Genomic DNA, 24,889 nt, shown 5'->3' on the forward strand with positions numbered 1-24,889 from the left:
GTGACTAAACTATGAATCAAAACATTGATTTTGTAATCAGCCATGAATGTAATACAATAGTTGTTGATCTGATTTTAAGCATTTAAAGGTAGCTTTTCTTCTGGATCCGTAGCTTGTACCAAATCCCATGAAAATAACACAACTAACAATGTATTCGTCTGTCTCTCAGTACTTCCCTACTCCGTCGGTGCCATTCAGTCCCAAGCTCTGTTAGTTCCTGCTGAAATCTTTAAAAACAGGTCTCAAATTTCTGGATCCATTTTCAGGCAAAATAATTTCATAAAGCAGCTGGGCACTGTTGCTTTACACACATTTCAGCAGCAGATTAATACATATTTGGGACTTTAATCAGTTTTTATGGCCACCTGACAGTTTTTTTAGGATTGATTCAAAATAAGCTGCAGTGTGTGTGTTCATGGTAATGAAGGAACACGTCAGCCAGTGCAACAGTGTGACTCACAGATGTGTTTTCAACAGTTTTTGGACAAACAATGGAGCTCTGACTCACAGTCAAGTAAGATATAACAGGCTTTACACAGTCAATACTTTGTCATCATATTGTTGTAATTTCATGTGATTTTATGATAATGCAAAACATATATGATATCACCAGCCCTGTACTAGAAAGTAAAATACTGACCTGTTAAACATCCAGCACTCATCCATTTATCACATGCACTAATTTTTCTCTCACAGTTCTGTTTCCTTCAACCACTTCACCAACATCTCTTTATGATTTCAGGTTGCTTTGGTTGCCATTAATGTTCTGGGAGATTCTTTGGATGGCAATGCTTTTAACACACTTGTAAGTGAGCACTCTCCTTCACCTGTCACCAATCACTGAACTTACACCTGCACAGCAGTAGGTGGTGCTGTTGTGCTGTGATTTTATGAGCCATTGCTCTGTCATCAGCCACTTAGAATAAGGTTGACTGATTGTTTCCTCATCCATCCACTGATGGTGCAAACACTGTGACAGTTTGAACTATTCACATGCTAAAATGGGAAATAGGTCTGTTAAACAAAAGGGGTCAAAGTATTTCTCACATAGCATATCACACATGTGGTATATCATATATACTTTCAATACTATGTTTTGAGGGAGTATTTGATGGTTTTGTTCCATCAGAGAATTTTATGGAGAGGATACACTGGGTTGTATAGATATAATACATATATAAGTAGTATTTATTCATATTCATTGATCAAAAGAGACTGTATAAGCATGTCTGTATGCGCACGTGTTTACCTGAATGGTGTGTTTGTATATGTGTCAGGAATGTCGTAATGAGACACAAAGGGAGGACAGTATGTAATCACACAGGAGGCTTTTAGTTAGCCAGTGTAATCAGATAGTCCTGCAGACAGACAGGTCCTGGAGGAGGGAGAGCACCTTAAAGCACACACAGACACAGAGACATGGAAAGACACGGACACACACTCGCACAGATTCCAGTGAACAAGCTTTGCATTGTTGCTTCACTAATCCGACTCTGAGCGCCCCCACCACAGCAGTGATCTTGCCTGGAGGGTCGGCTGGATCTTGTTCTCTTACAGTTTGGGAGACTGTGGTGTGGATGCAGGAAGAAAGCTTATTTAAGTGTGTGCCGCTCATTTTCACCCTGGGCCACATCAGTGTTATGGTTGTCCTCAACGGGCTAGTTGTAACTGTAAGACTGTAAGATAAATGTAACTACTCCTTAACATATTGTTGCATAATTGTCTCTGCATTTGGTTTTTTATTCACGTGTACAAATACTGGGCATGCATTTTCATAAGTGTAAAGCACATTGCTCTGTGTATGCTGTAAAGCAGCATAGACTTATTTTAAGACATTCATACCTTTTAAAGGCTCACAATGCCCACATAAAATGACGTGGCAGGCCGCATTTGGCCTGCGGGCCTTGAGTTTGACACATTTATTTGTCCAGGTTTTAAGATATCTGTCTTTGAGATTTTCATTACAATGGGGACTAATGGAATTTTGTTCATGATGCTCATGGCATTGAAAAAGCATGATGGTTGATGGTAAACAGAAACGTTTTCTCTGTCGCAAAGATGCTGAAAGATGCTGATGCTTCATGGCCTCCATTAACTGTCCAGTGTCCTGTAAATCTGCTCTGTTAACTTTAAAACAAATGGCAGTGTAAATGGCCTTCATCACAGCATGCATTTTGACTTGTCATTGTAGGAAAAAGCACAGGTGTTACTAATAACGCTCCATGTCCCACTAAACCATGACAGTGAGACAGTGAGCCAGCATGAATGACAGCAGGACCCTGAAACTGAAGCAGCTAAATGGAACTTAGCCATCATTTAGTGTATTATTTACACCTGTGACATGTCAAAGTGTGTTATCTCTTTCCCTCTCTCATTTAGCAAGAGATTGATGGCCTGTTGAATTGAAAGGATCATCTTCAGATATGTTGTGTTTCATTATTAGTGTTGTTATTAGGTTTTAATATGGTTTGTTGATCTTTTTTTCTCCCTTTCCTCCAGACTGAGCCTTACTTGGCTTTCTAGTGGGCTCTTTCCTGGAGATGTGTTGTTGCGTTGCACCAGTTTTCACAAAAATGTTCACCTGCCTGTCGATTTTTCCAGAACAGCAATGTACATTGTTTCTGTAGACACATATTGCTGTTGAATTTTTAAATGTAATTTTTTGTTGCTGTGCACACTGCATACTAAATCCCATTAATCTTTACTCTATTGGGCTGGTGGCTGAAATCTTAGAGACACATACCTGAAAACCTGGACACTTACAACCAAAACATTTCACACATTTCAAACCTTTTTGTTTTGTAATTTGGGTAAACTGATCCTTGAAGAAGTGGTTTAAGAGGAAGTATAGTTCATTAGCATGACATACAAATGCAGTATGCGGATCTGAACTGTTAATGACATATTAATCCACCAGTAAACCAGATTATCTGAAACGGTGACATTTAAAAACGCATTTGGCAGCTCTTTGTCCTCTTGGAATATATTTTAGCTTCTCATATCAGACGGAATAACGACATACTGTATGATTAGATAAGTGTACAGTATTGTTCTTGTTCCTACTTGGTTAGTGGTTAACAGGAAGTGGCACTCTTCTCCACCAGGAAGTTTGTCTTTCCTCATATTTAATGCTGGTTTGATGCTCTGCTGCACTAGAAAAAGAAGTGACGTCAGTAGACACTATTTCCTGTTCTCAGAGTGAATTATAAGTCTCCAATAGCTAAGAAGGTTTGATTAATGATTGGGCTTGGATAGATATATACGTGTGTGTGTGTGTGTGTGTGTGTGTGTGTGTGTGTGTGTGTGTGTGTGTGTGTGTGTCTGTGTGTGTGTGTGTGTGTGTGTGTGTGTGTGTTCTTGTATTTCTTATTACTTGTTTTGTGAGGTCCAAGGAGTTTTTTGGTGAAGTCATTTTGGCTGATCCTCACTTTTGAAACGGGCAGTGTTTTGGTCAGTTTTAGTTCGAGTTAAGGGTTGAAGTTGAGGGTCATCTTTAAGCTAATGGGATTTGAAAACAAGTCATACAAGAGCTTATATGCGTGAGTGTGTGATTTGTCCATCTGTTTACCCCCAGCCAAGCAGAGAGCAGCTGATCGAACACTACCTCAACAGTACCCAGCTGGAGGCCGCCATGGACACGACCTTCATGGGGTGAGGCTAGTGCATTGAACCCTGGTTGCTTTGTCTTGTGACAATAACATTGTTCAACAAAGCCATTTAGTCTGGAAGCCAACCAATAAGGCATTCAAGGTCACTCGCATTGGAGGACGATGCAGGTGGCGGCCTGTCAAAAGAGGAAAACACATTTCGAAATTGTTGTTTTTTTTTTTTTTTTAATATGTCAACCCCCAAGGGACGTTTCACCTCAGGGTCTCACTCTTTGGGGGGTTGGTTAGTGTTTTTCCCCTTTGATCAGGAATTGCACAATACGGAGCCCATTTAACTGATGGTTACACGTGTTTTACACTCAAAATGAATTTGAATTCTAAATCAACTGTTCTGTCAGCATGTCTCACAAGTGTAACAAGCTCAGACTGACAGAACTGTGCCACTGTGAGAAAGACACGTTTTAATGTTTCAGTTTATTTATTGTTTCAAATGTTTGTTGTCTTTGTCTCCTGTCTTTCACCCAGCAAATGTGAGTCCATCTGCCCCTTGGACGACCTGGCCTTCGACATGTACCAGGACCCCGAAGTAGCTCACATCATCCGCCACCTAGACCAAAGGAAGCAGGACATGGTCCGGCAGGAGAAATACGAGCAGGCCAAGAATCTGAAGCAGGCCATTGCAGACCTGCAAAAGGTACTGTTGCTCCTGGGAGGCAGACTGGATGGCCACAATTCATTGACACCAAATATTTGCTCCACAAATACCAGGATGTGTTCTCTCAACAGTGAGAGCATTTCAGAGTCTTAATGAGTTACTCACAGTCTGAAAAAGTCTTGAATATTTTTTTCTAGACTGAAAATTACAACAGTGAAACAATGAAATATATATAAAAAATGAAAAATGGTCAACAGCATAAAATCAAATCAAATAAACACCTGGAATAAAAAATAAAATAAATGCCAATGATTAAATCTTATCCAAGGCTTTAATGTTACTCAAAATTAAAAGCTAGGCTATAAAGATAGGTCTTTTATTTCCTTTTAAAACACAGAGAACTTGCCATTCCTATGTCCAGAGGCAGTGAGTTCCACAGGTTAGGGGCTTAAAAACAGAAGGCACATTAAAAACACAGAAGGAACATTTAAAAGAGTAGTGGAGGACCTTAGTGATCTGGCTGGAACAGCTGATTGTGAAAATGAAAAATAAATTTCCTCATTTAGCTTTAAAAAGGTTTTTACCCACCTATTCATTGATATCAGTGAGACGGGCATTGAGATCATGTAGTGCATTGGGGTCATTTGAGGAATGTACAGTTGTGTATCATCAGTATAAAAATGATAATTGACATGATGATTGTTAATAATTTTTCCGAGTGGCAGCATAATGAAAACAGAATTGGGCCAAGTATGCATCCTTGTGGAATACCAAGTTCAATGCCATGAGTCTCATACATACATACTGTAAGGATGCAGGCTGACAAAAACCACCTCTCAGTTATATATGATTGAAACCAAGCTAATAGATGGTCAGAGGGATAGATGAACACGTAGTTGATTACAGACAATTTTGCCTAAATGTTTAGCAAGAAAAAGTAGATTAGGAATGGGTCTGTTATTGTTTAGCTCTGATTAATCTAGATTAGAAGTCTTGAAAGCTGAGGGGAAGGTGCCAGAATGAAGAGAGGGATTTATTAAACTCGTTACTGGAGACAAGCTGTAGAAGCAGGATTTAAACAGCTTAGTTGGGATGAGGTTTAGAACATATGCAGAAGACTTCTGACACCATATCAAAGGATGACATCATAGATGGAGGCACATAAGCAGGGAGATCTCAGGCAGTTTAGCTGTCAGTGTTTACAATACTGGCTCTAATGGAAACTATTTTTTCTTTATAAAAGAAGCTAATTCTTTGCATTTAAGAGTTGATGATTTATTATGAAAACTGAGAGCACCTGATGGATTTAAAAGACTGCCAATTGAGAAAAAAGAACTTTGGGATTGTTTATCCAAAGCCCTCTAATCACTGCAGTTGTTGACATCAAAATGAAACTCACCAAATAAAATGATTTTTATCAAGGCTGGTAAGATCATGTTTGGTGGGGGAGAAAGATATTATAAATAAAATATTCAAATGTTAGAAAATTACCATAAGAGCTTTGAGTGAGGTAAAACTACTAGAGAATTACTGAGCTTTACAGGTGTTGGTAGGTGGATTTTTGAACCTTGGACAGAGTTAGGTTAGCTGTTTCTCCAAGCTTTCTGCCATTATTCACACCTTAGCTAATGGCCCACTGACTCTGGCTTTAGCCGTTTACTGAACACAGACTTGACTGGTATAATTTTATCATGTGACTCTAAGCAAGAAAGCAAAAAAAGCACATCTCACAAAAAGTATTCCTTTTAGCCACAATGCGATAAATCATTTTTATCATTCATTTTTATACCGTATTTGTATATATAATGCACATATATAGTTTATTTTGTTTTAAATTTAAAAATAAAATACAATTAGCATCTCCTTGAGCAGATACAGCATTTAAATGCTTCTTACACCTTAATGTATCAATAATGACAACCCAGTGTTATAATATAGAACAAATAAACACTGAATGGAGTCATTCTGCATAATGAGCACTTTTGGTACATTAAGGACATTTATGTGATAATACTTCTAAATCTTCCAGAGGAGTACTTTTACATTGTGGTATTGCTACTTTTACTTCAGTGAAATGACCACATTTCTTCATTAAGTCACTATTCCAACAGCACACTTTCAAATTATCTCCTCAGAATACATATTGACTGTTATATCTGTCTGTTAGTGTCTGTCATCATACACAGAGAGCAACACCAGCTCACGTTTATATGCATGCTGTACATTTAGAGCAATAAGCAGCATGTTTAAGGAAAACGTTTTTGAGAAACAGCATATTTTTACAAAGACTGTAATTACTGCTGTGGTCCATAAGCAGGCCATGTACAGCAAACTACAGATTTTTCAATATTTTTTCTCTTTCTCATGTCAACTTTGTGAGGCTTTCATTCTTTTTACACATGCAATTTCACCACTGTTTGTAACAGTAGTTGTTAAACATTGTTCAGATTCCTGTTACAGACCTCCTTTGTATACAGCGTTACCATGCTGACCATGAATTCTTAATAAGCTCAACAGCTGTGGTGATGGTCCTCGGCTAGTGTCTCACCCACGCCCAGCCACAAGCCTTTCTGTAACCAAATAACACACATACACACTAGCATCTTGTTAGCATGGCACGTTAACATGGCAGACAAAGCAGTTGCCATGGAAGTCATGCTGAAAATCCTTGTCATCACACCCTCAGGATGTTTTTTGGTGTTACATGATATGTGAATGCACATGCCAGAAAGAAGATCGAACAGATGGCAGAGAATTGTATATTTCTTCCTGCTTGGAGGATTATTGAGTAGAAACAACAACTTGCTGGAGATCCGAAATGTAAATTGCAGAAACAGCTGCCGTGTTTTAATTTTGTCCAAAAGAGAGTACAGAATGACAAGGTTCGGACTGTGTCGCTTGGCACCTGGTTAGCAACTTAATTCAGCTTAATGGAATTTCCTCACGAAGAAATTACGTGTCTGACTTACTGGAAGTTGTTGTCAAATTTCCAGCCTGTAAACCTTAATGATTCACCATGTGGCACTCTTACTGTTATGCAGCACCAGGCCTGTATTACTGTGCAGGGCAGAACCGCCTGTGTCTAGTCTAGTCCAATCCCCAAACCAGCTCCAGTTAGGTATGAAGAATAATTCTGCTTAATTACAACCTGGGTCTTATTTGTGCAGTTCTGGGCCATTGTTTCTATTGGTTATGATGACACTGTACTCACCACGGTAACTGCTGAGATCTAAGAACACAGTGACATCAGTACAATGAGGTTCATTGCAGTAAAAAGCACGGCCATTCAGATCATCAGTTGGGTAAAAACCAAGCTGACGATTTAACCAGATTATCTAAGTCACTTTATTTGGAGGTAAAACTGAGAGTGATCTCAACTCAAACGTAGGCAATAATCCCTCATTTCAAAGGAGAACTGCACAATTAGAGACAGTATGACCGATCAGAGCCGAACCAGGAAGTCTGTGATGGATGTTTAGAAACTCATAGCTGGTGGGTCTGATCATGTGACTGCTCATGTTTCTAGGACTTATTTTCAGTGATGCCTCTACATTACCAGATCTCAGAAATTCGTCATTAAGTACAATAATCCCTTGAGTTGTCAGCAGTGCTTGGTGAAAATTGTACAAAAAGTTGAGTTTTAGTCAAGATGGACACAAAGTGACAGAAATCTGAGACAACATGAGATCACAAGCAGACCCATACAACAACCTTGCTCCTGTGTTTACCCGTCTAAACATGCAGTGTAAGCTCTCTGTGTCACTGCAGGGCTATCTTTTCTTCTCCCTGTCCCGGGCTCTTCCAGGTGGGGGAGCGTTTGGCTCGATATGATGTAGAGAAGCGATGTGCCATCGAAAAGGAAGACTATGACCTGGCTAAGAAGAAGAAGGAGCTGATGGAGGAGTACAGGAGAAGCGTCTACCAGCAGCTGGAGGTCCACAACCTGCTGGACATGACAGTGGTCAGTCATGAAACACTGATGACGATGCTTCACCTGTGTTGGTGTTAAACAACATGAAAAATTACAGGATGAGGGTCAAAATCATGACTCATTCTGCCTAAACTGAATTCTGTTTTTTTTTCCGTCGTGTCACCAGATCACGAGGGCAAGAGATTCATCCCCAGCCCAGGATCCTCCCTCTCTTCAGCCTTCTCCAGGACATTGTTCAGTCCCCACCAAGCCCCTTGTGTCCACGGACACATTCAGAAAGGAGAAAAAACCGAACGCTCTTGAGAACCAGCAGGCGGATGCAGAAACTGTCGCGTCTAAACGAGGCAGCCAGCCTGGCACACCGCGCACGCCTGCCGCTGTGCCCAAGATAGACGTAAGTGCCAGTTCACCAAATGTGTCGACGATGCAGCACGTCATAACATCTTTACGCAGCGTGAAACAAGTCCAACACCTGCAGACACTTAAAAACAGTAATAAGTTGTCCAGTGCTCATTTGTTGAAGACTGTGGGTGGTCAGTGATGACATTTCTCTTTTTGTCTCAGTAATGATCCAGTTGTAAACAGCTGCACCTGTAGCTTGTTCTGCTCACATGTATTCCTGATTGTTGTAAAAATAATCTAGCCCAATGTAGCACCTTGTGAACACGTCTCCTGCCTTAAGCCTCTGTAGTGTTGGAACACAGAGTACATTGGGAGATTATGACCAACTGGGGCTTTTATGCTTTACTCACCACCTACAGAGGCCGGCCCTACTGCAGGTTTGGGTTTCACTATTTAATTAAAAGCGTGCAACAGTTGGCTGACTCCAGCGGCTGCCAACCTGGCCTGAAGGCAGGGCTTTGAGCCTTGTATGAGGCAGCTGAGTGCCAGTTGGCACCTGGGCACAGGAGACAGTGCTGACTGGTGGGAGCTTGGGTTTGTATAGAGGACCTTAAACATTCATTGTTATCATGATGTTGAATGATCAACCGTTGAGCACTTAAATGCTAGTGAGAGTTAGTGAAAAGAACAGGGGTTGGGGTGATAAATGTTTCAGAAAGGATCATTTTCAGGCTTGACAGCAGGGATCCATTTTCTTTGAACTATCTGAAGGACATGTACTATATTGTGTGCTGAGAAATACACAGTGCCTATAAATGTAATTAAAATGTGAAAGTTGTAGAATGTGTGTACATATTCTACTTCAGGCTTTAGATACCAATGTTCTTAGCTTGTGCTGACAGGTTACCAGTATACCTTATGATGAGAGGCCGCTGCCAGCCCTTCAGAGGAAAGAGCGTCCTGTGGAGGCCATCCAGAGCCCCGTAGAGCAGCACTCTCCCAAAACTGATGTCCAAAGGACTCCACGCAGTCCTGAGATGAGCGCAGAGCCGGAGCCCCTTACGGAGAAGGCACAGAGAGAGGCTGGCCTTCCAGTAGAGGTCTTTGGAGAAAACCTGGTAAGAAAAAATGAAATGTGGAAAAACTTCACGACCTCAGCTAACTAAGGGTTTTACTCTCTGAGGGGGTTTTATTTTTGCACATGTTTTCTGAAAAATATGTTCTGGCATCCATTCAGAATAGTCCGTACTTTTGGATATAATTGTCCTGTTTTAGCTGTCCCACGTGTATTTGTATTGGCATATTTGTCAGCAAACAAAATACTGCTGTTCAGAAAAGCTGAAGATTTCACAATACCCATTGTCATTTTATCCATCGATGATACAAGAAATACAGAGTAGCACAGCTTTAAGGGATCCTTAACAAATGTTTATGTGAATAAACTAATATTGGCAGATATGGGGGTTTGTAATGTATTATCTCTATATAGTACATGACATGTCTATCCACATGTGTTATGCTACCCACATATTTGATATTTGTGATTTGTCATCTGTCTGGCCAATGCTCTGTCCTCTCGTCTTTTCCAGGTAGCTGGGGCGTATTCCAAAACCTGGTCCTACAGAGAGGATGCCCTTCTAGCAGTGTACAAGAAACTTTTGGAGCTGTCCCCCATAACACCCAGAGAGGAGCTCAGAAACACAATAAGAGCTGCAGTCTTCATGGTGAAGAAGGCCCTTGTGGATAAAGTGCCATCTGTGAGTCATTTTCTCAAAAGAAAATTGTCTTGGTGTGGAATGTCCAAGTTAACTGACCGGACACTGCTGCCAGTACAGCAGCCTTATTGTGGTGTTGAGAACATGTTAACTTTGTCGCTGTCAGTCTTCTTTAAGTCATATTCTCAGTTACAAACAGAGCTAATGTTCATGTTCAATCATGAGCACACACTCACACATGCACACCCTTAACAATCATCCTCCTGTACCATGTACAACCCCAGTTCTCTCTCCCTGAGCTGGCTTCCTTAAACAAACAGTTTTGACAAGGATGGCCTTGTAACCCCTCCCTGGAAGTTGTCTACAGCTTGTATGGTAATGAAAAGGATAGTGCTTCAATAATTCGAGTGATTTATTTTCCCAGCTACATCAACACACAGAATGCTCCATTAAGATGTTAACAGGCTCATGTGCTGCTCCACAGATTGCTTCAGTTCAGTTCATGTTAAATACACACTTCTCTGGGAACACATTGGTCTATGCTGGGTCTGAAAGTAGCACAGGGTGTTTCCAGTCTAAATCTTCCAAGTACTCACAAAATTCCACACATACTGATAATGATCTGGTTATTTGATGTGTCAAAAACAGGTACAGAATCTTTGCTTTCCACTGTCTGGTGGATATGTCTCGGTCGGCTTCTTAGCAAAAAACAAACCTCCGTTCAGAGCTCCTGATACTACTGTCCTTTTGCAAACTCTGACCAGCTCAAATTAAACATTTCCAAGTCTCGCCTCTCTGCTAATTGACATCACCCCAGTGCTACCTTTTCTTGGAAGGTTCACCAGGTTTGGAGCTTAATGCCCCCTGGCTCTTTCCTTAGGTTTTCCACGCTTCCTTGAAGCTGTTGAAGCTACTGCTGAGCCAGCTGATTCCAGCTCTGGGGCTTGGCCGGGCTGAGCTGGCCCACTGCTTGGAGCAGACATGGCCCAACTTGCTGGCCAGGACTGGAGAGTCAGCCAGCCGCCTGCGGGCCACTGCCACCGCCTTCATACAGGTATTGTAACACACTGGACTGACACTTATATGACAGCAGTTGATTTGCACAAACCTCGTCAGCCTGCTCTCCCCTTGCTTAGCAGCTTTGCTTTGATTGAAGAGAATAGGAATTTACAATCTGCCTTCACTCCCTCCGTTGTCTTCCCTCTCGTGCAGAGCTCTGTGAAAGCTTTTGTCTGGAAATGTTGGAAAAATAAACGCCCTCTTTCTTTTTCACTCCACAAAACAACATTGCATTGTGCTCCAAAGTAAGCCAGCAGATTTCTCGTCAAAAGCTCATCTCCGTTGCATGCCTGTAAAATGAATGAAGAGGCTGCTGGTGATTATCTCATTTGTTTATGGTTATTATATCTCAAATTTGAAATTGTGGTGATTTATTGACATCCAATTTGTACACATACCAGCAGGGTGGAACTTGTAACAAGTACAAATGGGTTTCAGTGACCTCCCTGTCCCATGTGGGGACTCTCAAGGGTGGAACAGTGACAAAGACAGCATGACAGCAAACCCCAACACATTAGAAATGCATCCAATACAACTTTGCAGCGATGAAACAAACAAAAGAAATACCATAAATACATAAATACCAAAAATACTTACAGAAGTCGAGAGAGTAAAGATAACCTCAAAATACCGGTACTACCACTATACCACCTAATCATGCACAGTGAACAATGATCCACTATTGTCCTCACTCACTTCCTCACTGTTAAATGTCACCAGCCAGTTGAGTAAGAAGCTAGAAGAATGGCTTGATGACGGAAGAATAGATAGATAGAAGATAAAACCGCACAAACGTTTTTGTAGACATCAGAAATGACACAGCGGCACATGGTTGAACAAGATAATTCAGGTGTTCCCAAGAAATGTAGTCTTCAGAAAAGATCTTTCTCGAACCCTAAATTTATTAGAGAAGAGAAAACATGTTATGTTTCATTCTAGATCAGGTTAAAGCAGAGAAGGTTTCGTTTACTGAGCTGTGTTTTGGCTGGTTTTCTGAAAGAAAGAAAATTTGGCTTTTAGTACACAGTGAGAAAGTGCCTCCAACATTATCTGTGTCACAGAAATGTTGTCTATAGATGCATATTTCTATATAACAGACCATTTCTGTCTGCTGTCTTCTATCTGTACTGGTGACTCTGTTGTCGTGAAAATACTTCAGATTACGTGGAAAAATAAGAAAATATTTAAATAAATATTTAACATAAAGACTCCAATATCAGATGATTTCGAATGCATGTTATACTGTTGGCCTCCTTCCACTTATTACTACAAATTTTATTGCTTCCTGAGGCAAAATTCCTGATCTAAGCAATAAATAATCTTGATGTCACTGACATAATGCTGCCATTGGTATGGATAGCATGCACAGTAGATGGACACACATGAAACATGCTATAGTCAGTGACTGTGAATACACGCACCTGCAGGACAAAGTGAAATTTTGTATGCTTAACTGGGTTTGTATGTGCATGGACACAGATAATGGTTGCAGTTAAATGCAGCATGTTTTGTTCCTCCCAGATGAAATCAGTCTTACAGTCAGACAGCGCCCACAATTCTGTATTCAAAATGATGACTAGAAAAACGCCTTATTTGCACAGCCCGCAGTAAGCAAACAGAAGAAACAGCTTCATTATGTGCAAAAATTCAGTCCTGCTTTCCTCCAAAGGCAAACTCTGGAAAAGATTAGATTACCCGCGCATGTTTTAATGGGTCTATCTCTATATTTTTGGATTGAGGCAACACTTTTATTGGAATATATTGCTTTTGATTCATCCAAGAAAGTCATGAAAAAGAAATAATAAAAGGTACAGTGTGCGTATAACCTCTAAGCAGTGAAACAGAGACTTCTTTCGAAGGTGATCAAGAACTCCAGTTCTCCTTCCCTTTGTTGGCTAAAATGAACCGTTTTCAGCACACAGGGTCATATTTTTGCACTGCCCAGAGCAATCTCCCCATCTTTTATTTTTTAAAGATTACTTTTGACTGTAATTTATAGTATTACAGTCGTAGTGTCGTGTAGGATTGAAATAAGGGACGTTGCTGTTGTGGTGGTATGCGTCTTACGTCTCAGATTTTGTTGTTTGTTTGTTTGTGTTGTTTTGTTTTCTTAGAGCGTTAACATCCACAGCTCACCTGGCTGAGAGGCGCTGAAAGGGCAGTTACATGCAAATACAAAAACTAACTTCAAAAATGTGTTTGCATCAGTGCGCTCTGTGTTTTTTTAACTGCATACATAGAGCGTGCAGATCCTAGTGTGTGGAAGTTGTTTTACATATTTCTAAAGGGAACTTTTACTTTTGTAACATGATCTTCATTCCAGAGGCCTCACTGGCTGTGTGCTGTGCTGTAGCTTGATATACAGGGTGAGTTAGGAAGCGTTTGAGGTGTCATCATGCTCTACATCGGCCTTTAAACAGCCCTTGTTGTAGTCACCTTGAAGACCCAGACTGCTTCCTTGTAGCCTTTAGCTGGAACAGAGCAGTTAGCGAGTGTTTTTCGTGTATGCACTGTGCTGGACTGTGGCCCTTTCACATGGACTGGAGGGTGGAGTGTTTCAAGTGATGGCGCACAGTATGTAAGTGAAGTAAATGTCTGCGTGAACGTGCGTGATGTGTATTTGCTGAGTGAAATAGGTTGCAGTGTACTCATGGATGGGCGTGTGTATGTGTTGAGTAAGAAAGGGAGGATGTCTTTACAAGCTACAGTAACTTCTGTTTCAAAGAGTTCATGTCAGGCCATTACCACGAGTCTCGGCCCTCTGAAATCATCGCCCGGCCCTTCTGGATCTGTTTGGCGCTCCGTTAGAGCTGCGACTGAATGCCTCTTTGTACGCTGAGGACAAATTACATGTTTTTTTTTTCCTTTTCTCTTTCTTCTTCTTTTTTTGTCGGTGTGTGCGTGCGCGTGTGTGTTGTCCCATATTTCCGACATACATTCCTCTCACCTGATGAGGCTAAAATGACAAACAACTGAGAGAAGTTTTTCCACGAGCCCTCCTCCATCCTGCTTTAATTGTACACCTGTATTCTCTGTCATGACTTGTCTCTTTAACAGATGCGTGTGTTGAATGACAAATCACCATGTGTAGCATCACACAGATCTTGTTAGTGTTAGTTCAGCACGCATGTTACTTAATTTAAAGGATGTTTTGTTAGTAGTTTATAGCACACATATTGCTTAATTTAAAGGTGCATACAGTACATGTACATATACTGTACAATGACGTTGCTTGCTACTGCTAATTTTACACTGGCAAATTTCAGTCATTGTTTCTTTCTCATGTCCCCCTTTTAGGAAATTGCTGTTTTGAAGGATGTACGCACCTTGCAGGTAATCCCTGGTGAGCTGGTGAAGCCCTTCAAATCCAACTTCCCCTCTCGTCTGGCTCAGAGTCGGGCAGAGCTGCTCGAGAAGCTACTCGCCGAACTCGGTGCAGAGAACTCTGGCTTCACCCCGGACAATGTCATGACGGTAAAGGACCCCAACAATGGAAAATGCATCTGTCCGTACTGTTTTTAGTGATGTTTCCCCCCCTAATTAATTTGAGTTGTGTTAAGTCTGATATGGAAGCCGGAATGGCTGCAACAAGCAGCAAGGTATGTTGCTATCTCAGGAAATAAGCCTTAAGTTTGCCTCAGAAACCAAATTTCAGTTCCTGTTTTATTCCCCATTAGAAGCAGACATCTATCAGGCTGGTGACGTTTGGCTCAGTAATTACGATGTGACTAACTAAAAGGAGAGCAGTCCCTCCCTGGCTTTCTGTGGCCATTCATTTTATCCAAATAGGCTGTCAGCAAGCTCCAGTCAACTGAGTCAATGTTGTCACCATTGGCATCCACTTTACATCCCCTGCGCACTTCTGGTTTCCAGCAGTGACGTAATATCTGCGTGCAAGCTCTCCAACTGTTGACCAGGCTGGGCGGGAATTGTCCCGTCCTCCCCTCTCTGGTTTACAAACGGACCTCCACCCATCCCCCTCCACTCAGCCCTCCTCTTGACTTTAAACAGCTTTTATCAGTGAGAGCAAATTGTTAGGTTTGTCTCCTGAGTTTCTCCGCCTTTTGAAACCAAAGCCACACAGGTGGCATTGGATGGCCTGTGTTTGCATGTTTGTGCATGCTTTCTCAGCGCCTGTCCCTTTTGTGCCGGCTGCCTCTCATATTTGCCTGGGAAACATTTCCAGTCTTGATTGAGATGTGACAGGATGCCTGTGCTTTCTTCCGCAGTTTGCTTTTTCTCCTGACTGTCACATCTAACAGTTTGACAATAAACACGTACGAGATGCCAAATTTAAATGGAAACTCATTTTCAATGAGGAATGGTTTGTGAAGTAATTGTCTTGTCTTTCATGTTGATACACCTGATAAGCCATTGTGCTTATCAGATTTGGCTCCATTTTGCCTACCAGCTTCCAGCAGATTTTGTTAACTTCAGGAACTTTGCATATCATCAAGCCTTTATCAGCCACCAGAACAGCTAAAACAGAAATGCAGTAGCAGGTCCGTGGACTAATATTCCCATAGTTCTAAAAATGTCCTTGATTCTTGATTTTACTTGCTGTGGTTGTCTGAAACCAGGCTAACAGAGATTGTGAGACCTAGTTTGATACTGTAACATGGCACCAAGCAACATATCTTTGATTTCAAAAGTACAGAAGGTTCAGGGTGGCTACGTGCGTCCTGTGAGAAAAAGATTCCTCTCAGGACGTGCATAGAGCTAGATACACTCAATATGTAAGCATCAGCATGTGCCATTGAAGGGAGCAACGTGTGGATAAACCTGCCTGTATACCATCATCGTGCCTTTGTTTTGGTGGTAGTAGCTGGCCTCAAACACACGAAGGAATTGCACAACAGACACAGGTCATATCTTTTAATTGATATAACACAATGAACATACTTGGTAAATGACTGAATCCTTCAGTTCACAGCTAAAACCTTTACTCGTGTATGTCTCTTTTAGCTCTTGTGGCTAGGCCTCTTGACGGCTCTACAGTGTTAGCCCAGCCATGGTTTGAGCATTTTTCCTTTTTCCTCCAGTGTAACCTGGGTGATCTGCTCCCTGTCGTGAAATAGAGCGGAAAAAAAGGACGTGATTGGATTCCCTGTACTTAAAATGAGAAGCGGTCAGCAGAGACAACGTAGAATAATGGCAAGCTGTCACTGAGCCTGTTGAGCGAGGGATGGGCAGCCTTTGTGCACAGTTTACCTCTGAACGTTAATGTTCTCCACTGGCAGCACTGCCATTGTGTTGGGAGTCTCTTCACAGAGATGATGTGGGATGATGAGCTCTTTTTACACCATGATGTGCGCTTCCATCAAAGGACTTCCTCAACAGTGTTCCTGTTTTGCAGATGAAAAAAGGCTGAAAATATCGCAAATGCTGTTTTATAAATGTTGACTTTTGGCTGTTAAAAACAAGCACTTCATGTTTTCTGTGGCCTGCCTTATTTCTACAGCATACTGTAGGTAAGACAAGGCGAGGAAAATTTAGTTGTATGGCACCTTTCAATCACAGAGGCAATTCAAAGTGGCTTACATAAGGCTAGGGCACATTTAAGATCCTCTGGAAGCTGGTCCATCTGTGTTGTTGAGTGCAGACTGTGTGTTAACTGTTTCTTAAGAATAGGATTAATGTGCTCAGTCCTCCAAGAAATAAGTTTACTCAAGGAAATCAGGTTTACTACAAAACAAACAACAGCCTGATTGCTCTAATCTCTGCTGTAAACCTGCAGCAGGTCACTTATCAGATTTCAGATTATTTCCTAATTATTTCCCAACGTATTTAGCCATCTGGAAAGCTTTGTGTTAGTTTAAGGTTTACTCAGACATTGAATGGAATTAATTTTGAAGATTTGAAGGCACCGCTATGTGTAATGATTTCTCCTTTCATCCCGCCACTTTGCAGGGATACCGTCTGAAAGTCTTTGTCATCCACATGTAGACTGGTAAAAAAGTACATTAAAAACTTGATTATGTATTATCATGGCCAAAAAATGGCTTTCTGCAGGAGATTTCTAGCTACCCTGCTCACTGAAACCTGGTGTCTACTGTGCATGACACTGATGAAATCAGGTAACTGTGGAGAAACCACTGTAATCCAGTTACTTAAGGGCATGTACTAGTGGTTCTCAGCACAACAGCAACATACTGCTAGTCCATAGGTGTGTAGAGTATTTTTTTTTTTTAATTATTTATCATTTAAAATTAGATCTTATTTGTTGTTTCATGCCAGCAACCAAAAAGTGTCTTTCTTTTTCCCAGTAAAGGTGTCTCTGCTCAGCAGGTCAAACCAAAGCTGAAACAGTAATACCCAGTCAGTCAAAAGTCTTGCTCAGTGTTCACATGTTAACAGAAAGCCTGTTTTCCATTGTCAGTTCTGTACAGCCGCTTTGCAGCACAGTGCATCAGCAGTTCGAGAGCTGGCAGTGCGCATCATCTTATCCATGTACCAGCAGCACAGAGCTGCTGTTCTCAGCTACCTTCCAGCCAATGACGCTGCCGCACGGAAGAACTTCCTCTACAAAACCCTCTTTGATGGCTTTGCCAAAATTGACGGAAAGCCGTTGGAGACTCAGGCAAGAAGTGTTTTTTTTTTTTTCCCTCTTCACTGCAAATGAATTTCTCATAATATTAGAAATGACAGAAATCTCCCGTTTCTATATCTAACAAAGTCTAACATTCCTGACATTTATGTGGGCGTTTGTAAGCATTTCGCAAACATCATTTGCATCAAACTGCCAGGCTGAGTGTCCACACTATTCACTTATTTGAAACAGATTGTAGTCAGCGAGCAGCAGCTGGTAGATGGACAGTGAAACTGTCACACACGGCAGATGGAAGCACTCTCTCAAGCTGAAAAGAGTTGAGCTTTGTCGAGGAGAGTGCATGATGTCATGTCTTTTTTTTAATTTTAAGCTGACCGTAACAAGAAAGAGGAGGCAGGGTTTCATGTTGCATGGAGAGATAACTGCCTCCGTTGCTTCCTCTGCCAAAGCCATCACAGTCATGTATGTGTTTTAGTCATTGGGTTAAACAAATGACCCATGCCAGATCTGTGCATGCTCTGTATTAGCTGACGGTATAATGTAGATATAGTGTTGCATTTCATGCAGATGCTTCCCATCACCACCAACTGAGCTGTGTGTCAAATTGCAACAACAGCAAAAGTGACCGATTTTTTCATATTAACACAAAATGTGGTAAAGGATAGCATTTGCTGTTGTGCACTAGAGTAAACACAAATCCAGCCATTAAACAAGCCAGCTTGTAATCGAACGCTGGCACGGTGAGATACTGTTGTACCATGAAGTTTGTGGCCTCACCAAATGCCCAACCTGGCATCATTAGAGACCTTGTCTGTCACCGCAGCCCTAAGAGCCTGCAGAGCTTTAAGCCATGCAACATTAAAAAGAAGAAAATGAAATGAAAGCTGGGGTGGTGAGTGAGAAGGATCTGTGATGCTGGAATGATGAATGAAGAAAGCAAACATGGAGGAAAATGAAAGACTGACTCTGACTCTCTGACTATGACGCTGACCGTGTTACTTTTCACCCAGACGTTGAAGAAGGGAGTTGGTCGGCAGGATGGGCAAAAAGAGAAGGAGGAGATCCACTCTCTTCAGGAACAGCTGGCTGCTTTGAAAGAGATCACAGTAGGTGGAGCTGTAATCAGACAGATTACATTACTTCTGTAATGGCTGCTAATTTGTATTTATGACTCCACACAGACTTCTTACACTGTAGGTGGTCAGAAACTAATTCACATGTACAGATAACAGCACTGGTACTTTACATCTCCTTATGAAAAGGAGTTCCAGCATTTGCCTAAATCTGTCTTTGTCTGAAGTCACTGTTAAGGTTGTTTAGAGCTTTCTTTGTCTAATGGCATTTCTTTTCTGATGGCTGTCTGATGTGTATTTATACTTCTCTGTCCACTTGTGAAGGAGAGAGGGAATGAACGCACCAAAGGACAAATGCCCAAGAAAGAAGCTCCCAAAGTTGATAAAGATTCTCAAAAAGCCTGCAAAGGTACACATGCTGAAATAGAAAGAAGCAGAAACTCACACTCCAACTCACGCTACAGCACCAGGTCTGATATAGATTGCTTTATGGCACTAAAGCAGTGTTTCCCAACCACTGTGCTGCGGCACATAAGTGTGCCATGAGAAATCATCAGGCGCGCCGTGGAAGATTATCCAATTAATCTAAGGCTTAGAGCACCAATCAGGTGAAGTTTCCCTGTATGCAAAGCTCTCAAGTCTCGGCCATTGGGCGTGAGACACACGCATTTCAACCCGTTCACATGCTCACACACCACAACTTCTATTTCTCACACAGAGAAATTACCAGGAATACGCCCACCAAGTTGTGCCACCATTTTTTCAAACAGTGGAACAGGCAGAGGAATTAGTGATGTGTCGGTCGCGAATGAAACAGCTTTTAGAGCCGGCTCTTTGAAGTGAACGATCGGAACCGCCTCCTGCCTGGGAGCCGAAGCGGGAGACGCTTTTTTTTTTTTTGTTTTTTTGTGATTTTTTTCTCTCAACTTTTTTTCTGTTCAAGCCACATGTGATTGGTCAACTACATGATGTGTGATGGCTTCTGTGTGTAGGCACTGAGCAGGAGGGGGAGGGGCAGCGTACGTGCGCACACATACATACACATGCACTAAGAAATGCTGAATTGAATAAATATTTTTATTTGTACGAATTTATGTGTCATTTATCAGATCAGACCCCCGTCCCCACCCCAACCCTCACCGCCGCCGCCAAAATATCACTGAGCTCAGTTCAAAACTTGAGAGCCCTGTGTGTGTCTCTCTTCAATTCCTGCAAGAATATCAGCTTTGTGTTCAACTAAACAGGCCCAGGTTTCACACTGAGAAAGTAAATTGAGTAAATTGAGACTAGATTTTCATTATATTTCAATAAATACACTTTTTGTTAGATTTTTGTTTGGTGGTGTGCCTTGTGATTTTTCTAATGTAAAACATGTGCCGTGGCTCAAAAAGGTTGGGAAACACTGCACTAAACAACAATGTGGTGCTGATACAGTTTTTAGAGTTCATGACTTGTAAGACTTGTAAGACTTCATGACTTGTGACATAAATGGGAGAGCCCATGGTCATTCGTCACTTCTGTCCTCATTCAATCATGTCAATAACAGAAATAAAAGCTCCATTTCAAAGCAATATAGCAGGATCTAAAGCATGATAGTGACGCTGCCAGTCGTTTCTGCCATGATTCTGCAGAGACAAAGCGTACATATACAGAACAAAGTGATGCACCCCACAAGTTTGGCTTAATTATACCCCAACTTGATACCATGTTTAAGTTCTGCAGGCTTATAGTTTCCTCCTCTTGTGTAATTCTGCACCTCCTTGGGTTTATACTCTGATGGGTGGCCCTAAAGTAGTGCAGTCATGACAAGTAACAAATACTGTCTTCTTCATTTCCAGCTGTCTCAAAGGGACCCCAGAACAAGGGAGCAAACGGTATTGATGTCCAACAATCCATCAACTATCTGGACAAGTAAGCAACTCAATGAAGACCTTTAAAAAATCAGTGAAATAATAAAAAGACACAAAAAAATCTGTTTCACAGTATTCGTGTTGTTAGTGTGCCAGTACTTGAAGGAATACGATTGAACTGCAGCCTGATCTCACCTTTCAGCCTGTGCATATTCTGCGGTAAAAAGGACGAGTCCTTCACAGAGGATGGGTTGGACCTTCACTACTGGAAACACTGTCCTATGCTGAGACGCTGCGATGAATGTAGACAGGTAGCCTGTTACATCTTCAAAAGTGTCGGCATGAGCACTTGAAAGAAGAACATCTGCTCAGCTGTTTAATCACCTCCTAAAGCTTGAGGACTTTCTGTACAGCTCTGTGTTGTGTTCGCAGGTAGTCGAGATAGCCAGTCTCACAGAGCACCTACTGGGTGAATGTGAAAGCAGGTCCAAGTTCAGCCAGTGCCCACACTGCTCAGAGGCTGTGGCCACTGAAGACCTCACTCAACATGTCCAAGGTCCCGCCTGCAACCGTGAGTTCTCAGTGTCACTCCTTCATGCCATTGGACAATGCTTTGTGGTGAAAGTCACGCAGTTTGTTGGTTTTGTTTGCACAACTTTCTTCTTGTTTTTGTCTTTGTTGGACTGAGACACAGAAAGGGAAAATGGGACAGAGATGAGGTATGACATAAAACATAAGTCTCAAGCCAGAATTGTGGACACCCAGGATGTGCCTGTGACAGATCTTTATATGTCAATGAGAAATGGCTCAACCAAAACTACTAAATATTTCCAGAGTAACTGACTTACTCTATTCCACAAACATTGCTTTACTATTTCACTCTGTGGGGCAGAGCAAAGCATTCTCTCGCAATTTATTGCAGCTTCGTAAGCTTGATCGTCGATGTCAATCGGGTGGAGATACCAAGTTTTAGTGGTCTCTTCCCTGATGACACTGTCACCTGTACTGCAGCCAGCCGCACATTTGCTTGTCAGTGTCATCTTCAACCTCACCTTTGCCTTAGCTGTGAGACTAGTCACGGCTTTCTTGTTGCTGCTTTAAGCTGACTTTGTGGACTCATGCAGGTCTCCACAGAGCAAACTGCTCTTGATTGTCCTCTCAACCCAGGTGATGACCACTATTACTGGTGACTGACCGTGATATTATCTATTTAATGAGTAGGGCAGTTAGTCTCATCTCTCTCCTTTACTTTGACATTTTACCTTTCTACAGGCTACAACCTTCTCCAAAGCTCTCCCTCCCTCTCTTACAGGGTACACAAAGAACATAATATCCTCATTGAGATTAACCGTTTCGATGAATCATTACATTTGCTCCAAAAAGACACATTTCCTTAAACACTGATTGACCAACTACCTCAGCTGGATAAATACACGTCTGCCCGTGTGTTGATATTCCTGGTCTTTACCTTGATTGTCCACGGCTGGATTTTTTAGGCTGACCTTGGTTTAGCACCCAGTGCAGCTGAGATGTCCGTCTCTTTTAATAATTTACTCAGTGGTCATTCACTGACGTGGTGTGGTGCCTCTGTGGCAACAATGACAACACCTGCCAGAAGGAAATCAAAAGTCAGTACTTTTTTCATAGTGTTGGTGTTGTGTAGGGTTACTACCAAGCCCCATTACCAGTATTTACTATCAGAAAGCTGATGTCAGCTGTTCCTGTCAGATCTTCTGTTCTGTTTTTTTTTTTTTTTTCCCAAGTTTACTCTTATTGTAGCTACTAACCTGAAGAAAGAGGCTCTCTGTATCGAGACTTGCATCACATCCTGTCACAAGCCATATGGCTCCATACATAATTGACACCACTGAGCCTTTTAAGTACAAACATCAAGTCTCTCTTACCCCTATTGGTTTAACAGAAACTGGAAATGTGAGTTAGGATAGATTGTGTTGACCCTAATGTTCCCATTCCTCAAAGGTGTATTGTATCTAAAGCTCTTCTCCCTCAGTGTTTGGGGGACTTTTTCTGTAATTAACAGGTGGCTTAAAGGTGTCCTGTTTCTGTTTTAGCCCCCATTTCGGGTAAAGCATCCAACCACTGTCCTTTGTGTCACAACAACTTCATGCCTGGAGAAGAGGTGAGATTCTGTACATAGATGTTGTATTCGAGAGATCCGACTGTGATTGTGTTTTCTTGTGAAGGCTCAATTAAAGAAAAGCATAAGCATGTGGCATTAGCAACAAAAAAGTGTGACGTGGAACACACGTCCCTCTAGAGCTGCTTCCTAGATAGTCAAATTTACAAGACGGAGAATGAGAATGAGAAAAAGCTGAAGGTTTTCACAGCCTGAACGTCACTCAGTCAGCTTTTCTATTGTCCCTCCTTTATATCAACACGGAAAGTCAAGAGTGTCTAATATTGGGCTTGAGGAGCAAACAGGTGTTGAGGTAAAACACCGCTATTGTTGGCTTTTAAAGACTTCAAAGGAGGTGAAGCCTTTCTTCTTAAAGGGCTCTTCCATTTGTCAAGATGAAGTGAATCACATTCTTCACATTCCTATTAGCTGAAGGAGACGTAAAGACAGAAATGTCCAGATGAGCTGTTTGCAGCTAAAACTTTGACATGTATTTTTGATAGCTGCGCTTTCTCTGAATCTTTTTGTCGTCAGGGTGGCTTAAGATAATGAACACTGGACAAAATGAGTCATTCTCCTGCTGTAACATCAGACAAATTCGGGTTTCCTTTCATCTCAGCAGCGGTGCCAGTTTTCCTGCTGAGAAGGCTTGAATTGTGTTATTATGTGGGAAATGTTTAATCTGTAGCAGGAAATGATTGGCCTTAAAGATTTGCTGGTAATCTCATTTTAATATGAATCGACAGATATGGAAACATTAGTAAAATTAGCGATTCCAGATTATGAGCATACACTGAATATAACCTCAGTGTGATCTTATCTTTGTTAAGCAAACAGTGCTCGTATTTCAGCGCCCTTAGTGCTGCTCATCCATTACTAATCCTTAGTGTCAGTCCACTGTGTGGTGAGTTTAAAATGCAGTGTACAAGATTCTCCGCCCCACTGGAAGATGTAACAGTGTCGCCTTTCATCTGTCTTCCGTTACGTTTCTGTCATTGTGGCATCTAATGAATCATGCAAGTCGTCTTTGAAGGAGCCACAAGAGCCGCAGGGATCAGCCTGACCAGCACCTGTCCGGACTCTGCCTGTCCACACATGAAACTGAACAAAAGTCCAGAATTTAATACTGTTGCTCCTGATATGTGATTAGCCGATCCGCAAGGAATGTATAACCTAAAACACTGAATGTAAATTAATGATCTTTTTTTTCTTTGTATTTGACAAACAGTTTGGAATACATATAAAAAGGCAGAAGAACTGTACGACACGGCCGTCTACATTTAGTAGATCTTTGAACAACCGCTCAGTGATGTCACAGCAGGTGCTTTCCCATTGGCCGCTGATGGAAGACACCTGCTAAGATGTGACCAGATGTTTATCAGGCTAAAAAGTCTCAATCCATACAGAGCGGAGCAGCATATTTGATTTAGTGTTCAGTGGCCTCTGTCATAGCTGACGTTTTGACTGACAGGTGTAACTAATATCATTAATGGTCGTTCTGGTCTTATTTCCAGTGTCCCAGTAAGCTGTGCCAGTGAGACAGCATGCGCAGAACTGGATCTGGCACATGTAGCTGGAATGATATTAATTACATCTGTGCTCTTCCTGCTATGATGTTTTATTTGCTATGAAAAGTGCCTGTTATCCTTTGTCACTGTGCTCATCAGAAATACGAGTCTCTTGGTCTACACTGTGACTGTGATGTTGAGGTTATGCCCAAACGTACAGTCACACCTATTCAACCTTAGTTGTAATTTCTGATCTCATTTAAAATCTGATACCCAACATGCAGTCTCTCACTCCACTCTCACCCTTGAAAATGAAAGAAGTGACACTCTGGCTGCCAGAGCTCTGAGCGCAGACCCAATGAAAGACTGCAGTGTTAGTGGGAGGGAGGGCAGCCATTCGGGCCTTGACTGGGCCCACAGTCACCCGGGCCATGCCCTGATTGAGAAAGTACCTGGAAGAG

At 41.7% G+C, this 24,889-nt stretch overlaps 1 protein-coding gene across 1 annotated transcript in view; it reads left to right on the forward strand.

The window, feature by feature from the left end:
- The window catches only part of cep104 (centrosomal protein 104), a 34,041-nt gene that overhangs the window by 5,095 nt on the left and 4,057 nt on the right, over positions 1-24,889 (forward strand). Inside the window, exons 5-20 of the mRNA XM_070968731.1 lie at positions 743-805; positions 3,575-3,651; positions 4,134-4,302; positions 8,069-8,224; positions 8,361-8,588; positions 9,439-9,654; positions 10,126-10,293; positions 11,132-11,305; positions 14,608-14,784; positions 17,690-17,890; positions 18,871-18,966; positions 19,258-19,342; positions 20,772-20,844; positions 20,986-21,094; positions 21,216-21,354; positions 22,856-22,923. Of these exons, the coding sequence (XP_070824832.1) occupies positions 743-805; positions 3,575-3,651; positions 4,134-4,302; positions 8,069-8,224; positions 8,361-8,588; positions 9,439-9,654; positions 10,126-10,293; positions 11,132-11,305; positions 14,608-14,784; positions 17,690-17,890; positions 18,871-18,966; positions 19,258-19,342; positions 20,772-20,844; positions 20,986-21,094; positions 21,216-21,354; positions 22,856-22,923 (2,199 nt within the window). The remainder of the gene's footprint in view (positions 1-742; positions 806-3,574; positions 3,652-4,133; positions 4,303-8,068; positions 8,225-8,360; positions 8,589-9,438; positions 9,655-10,125; positions 10,294-11,131; positions 11,306-14,607; positions 14,785-17,689; positions 17,891-18,870; positions 18,967-19,257; positions 19,343-20,771; positions 20,845-20,985; positions 21,095-21,215; positions 21,355-22,855; positions 22,924-24,889) is intronic.

Source organism: Chaetodon trifascialis, chromosome 8 (assembly GCF_039877785.1).
Source record: "Chaetodon trifascialis isolate fChaTrf1 chromosome 8, fChaTrf1.hap1, whole genome shotgun sequence".
Lineage (NCBI taxonomy): Eukaryota > Metazoa > Chordata > Actinopteri > Chaetodontiformes > Chaetodontidae > Chaetodon > Chaetodon trifascialis.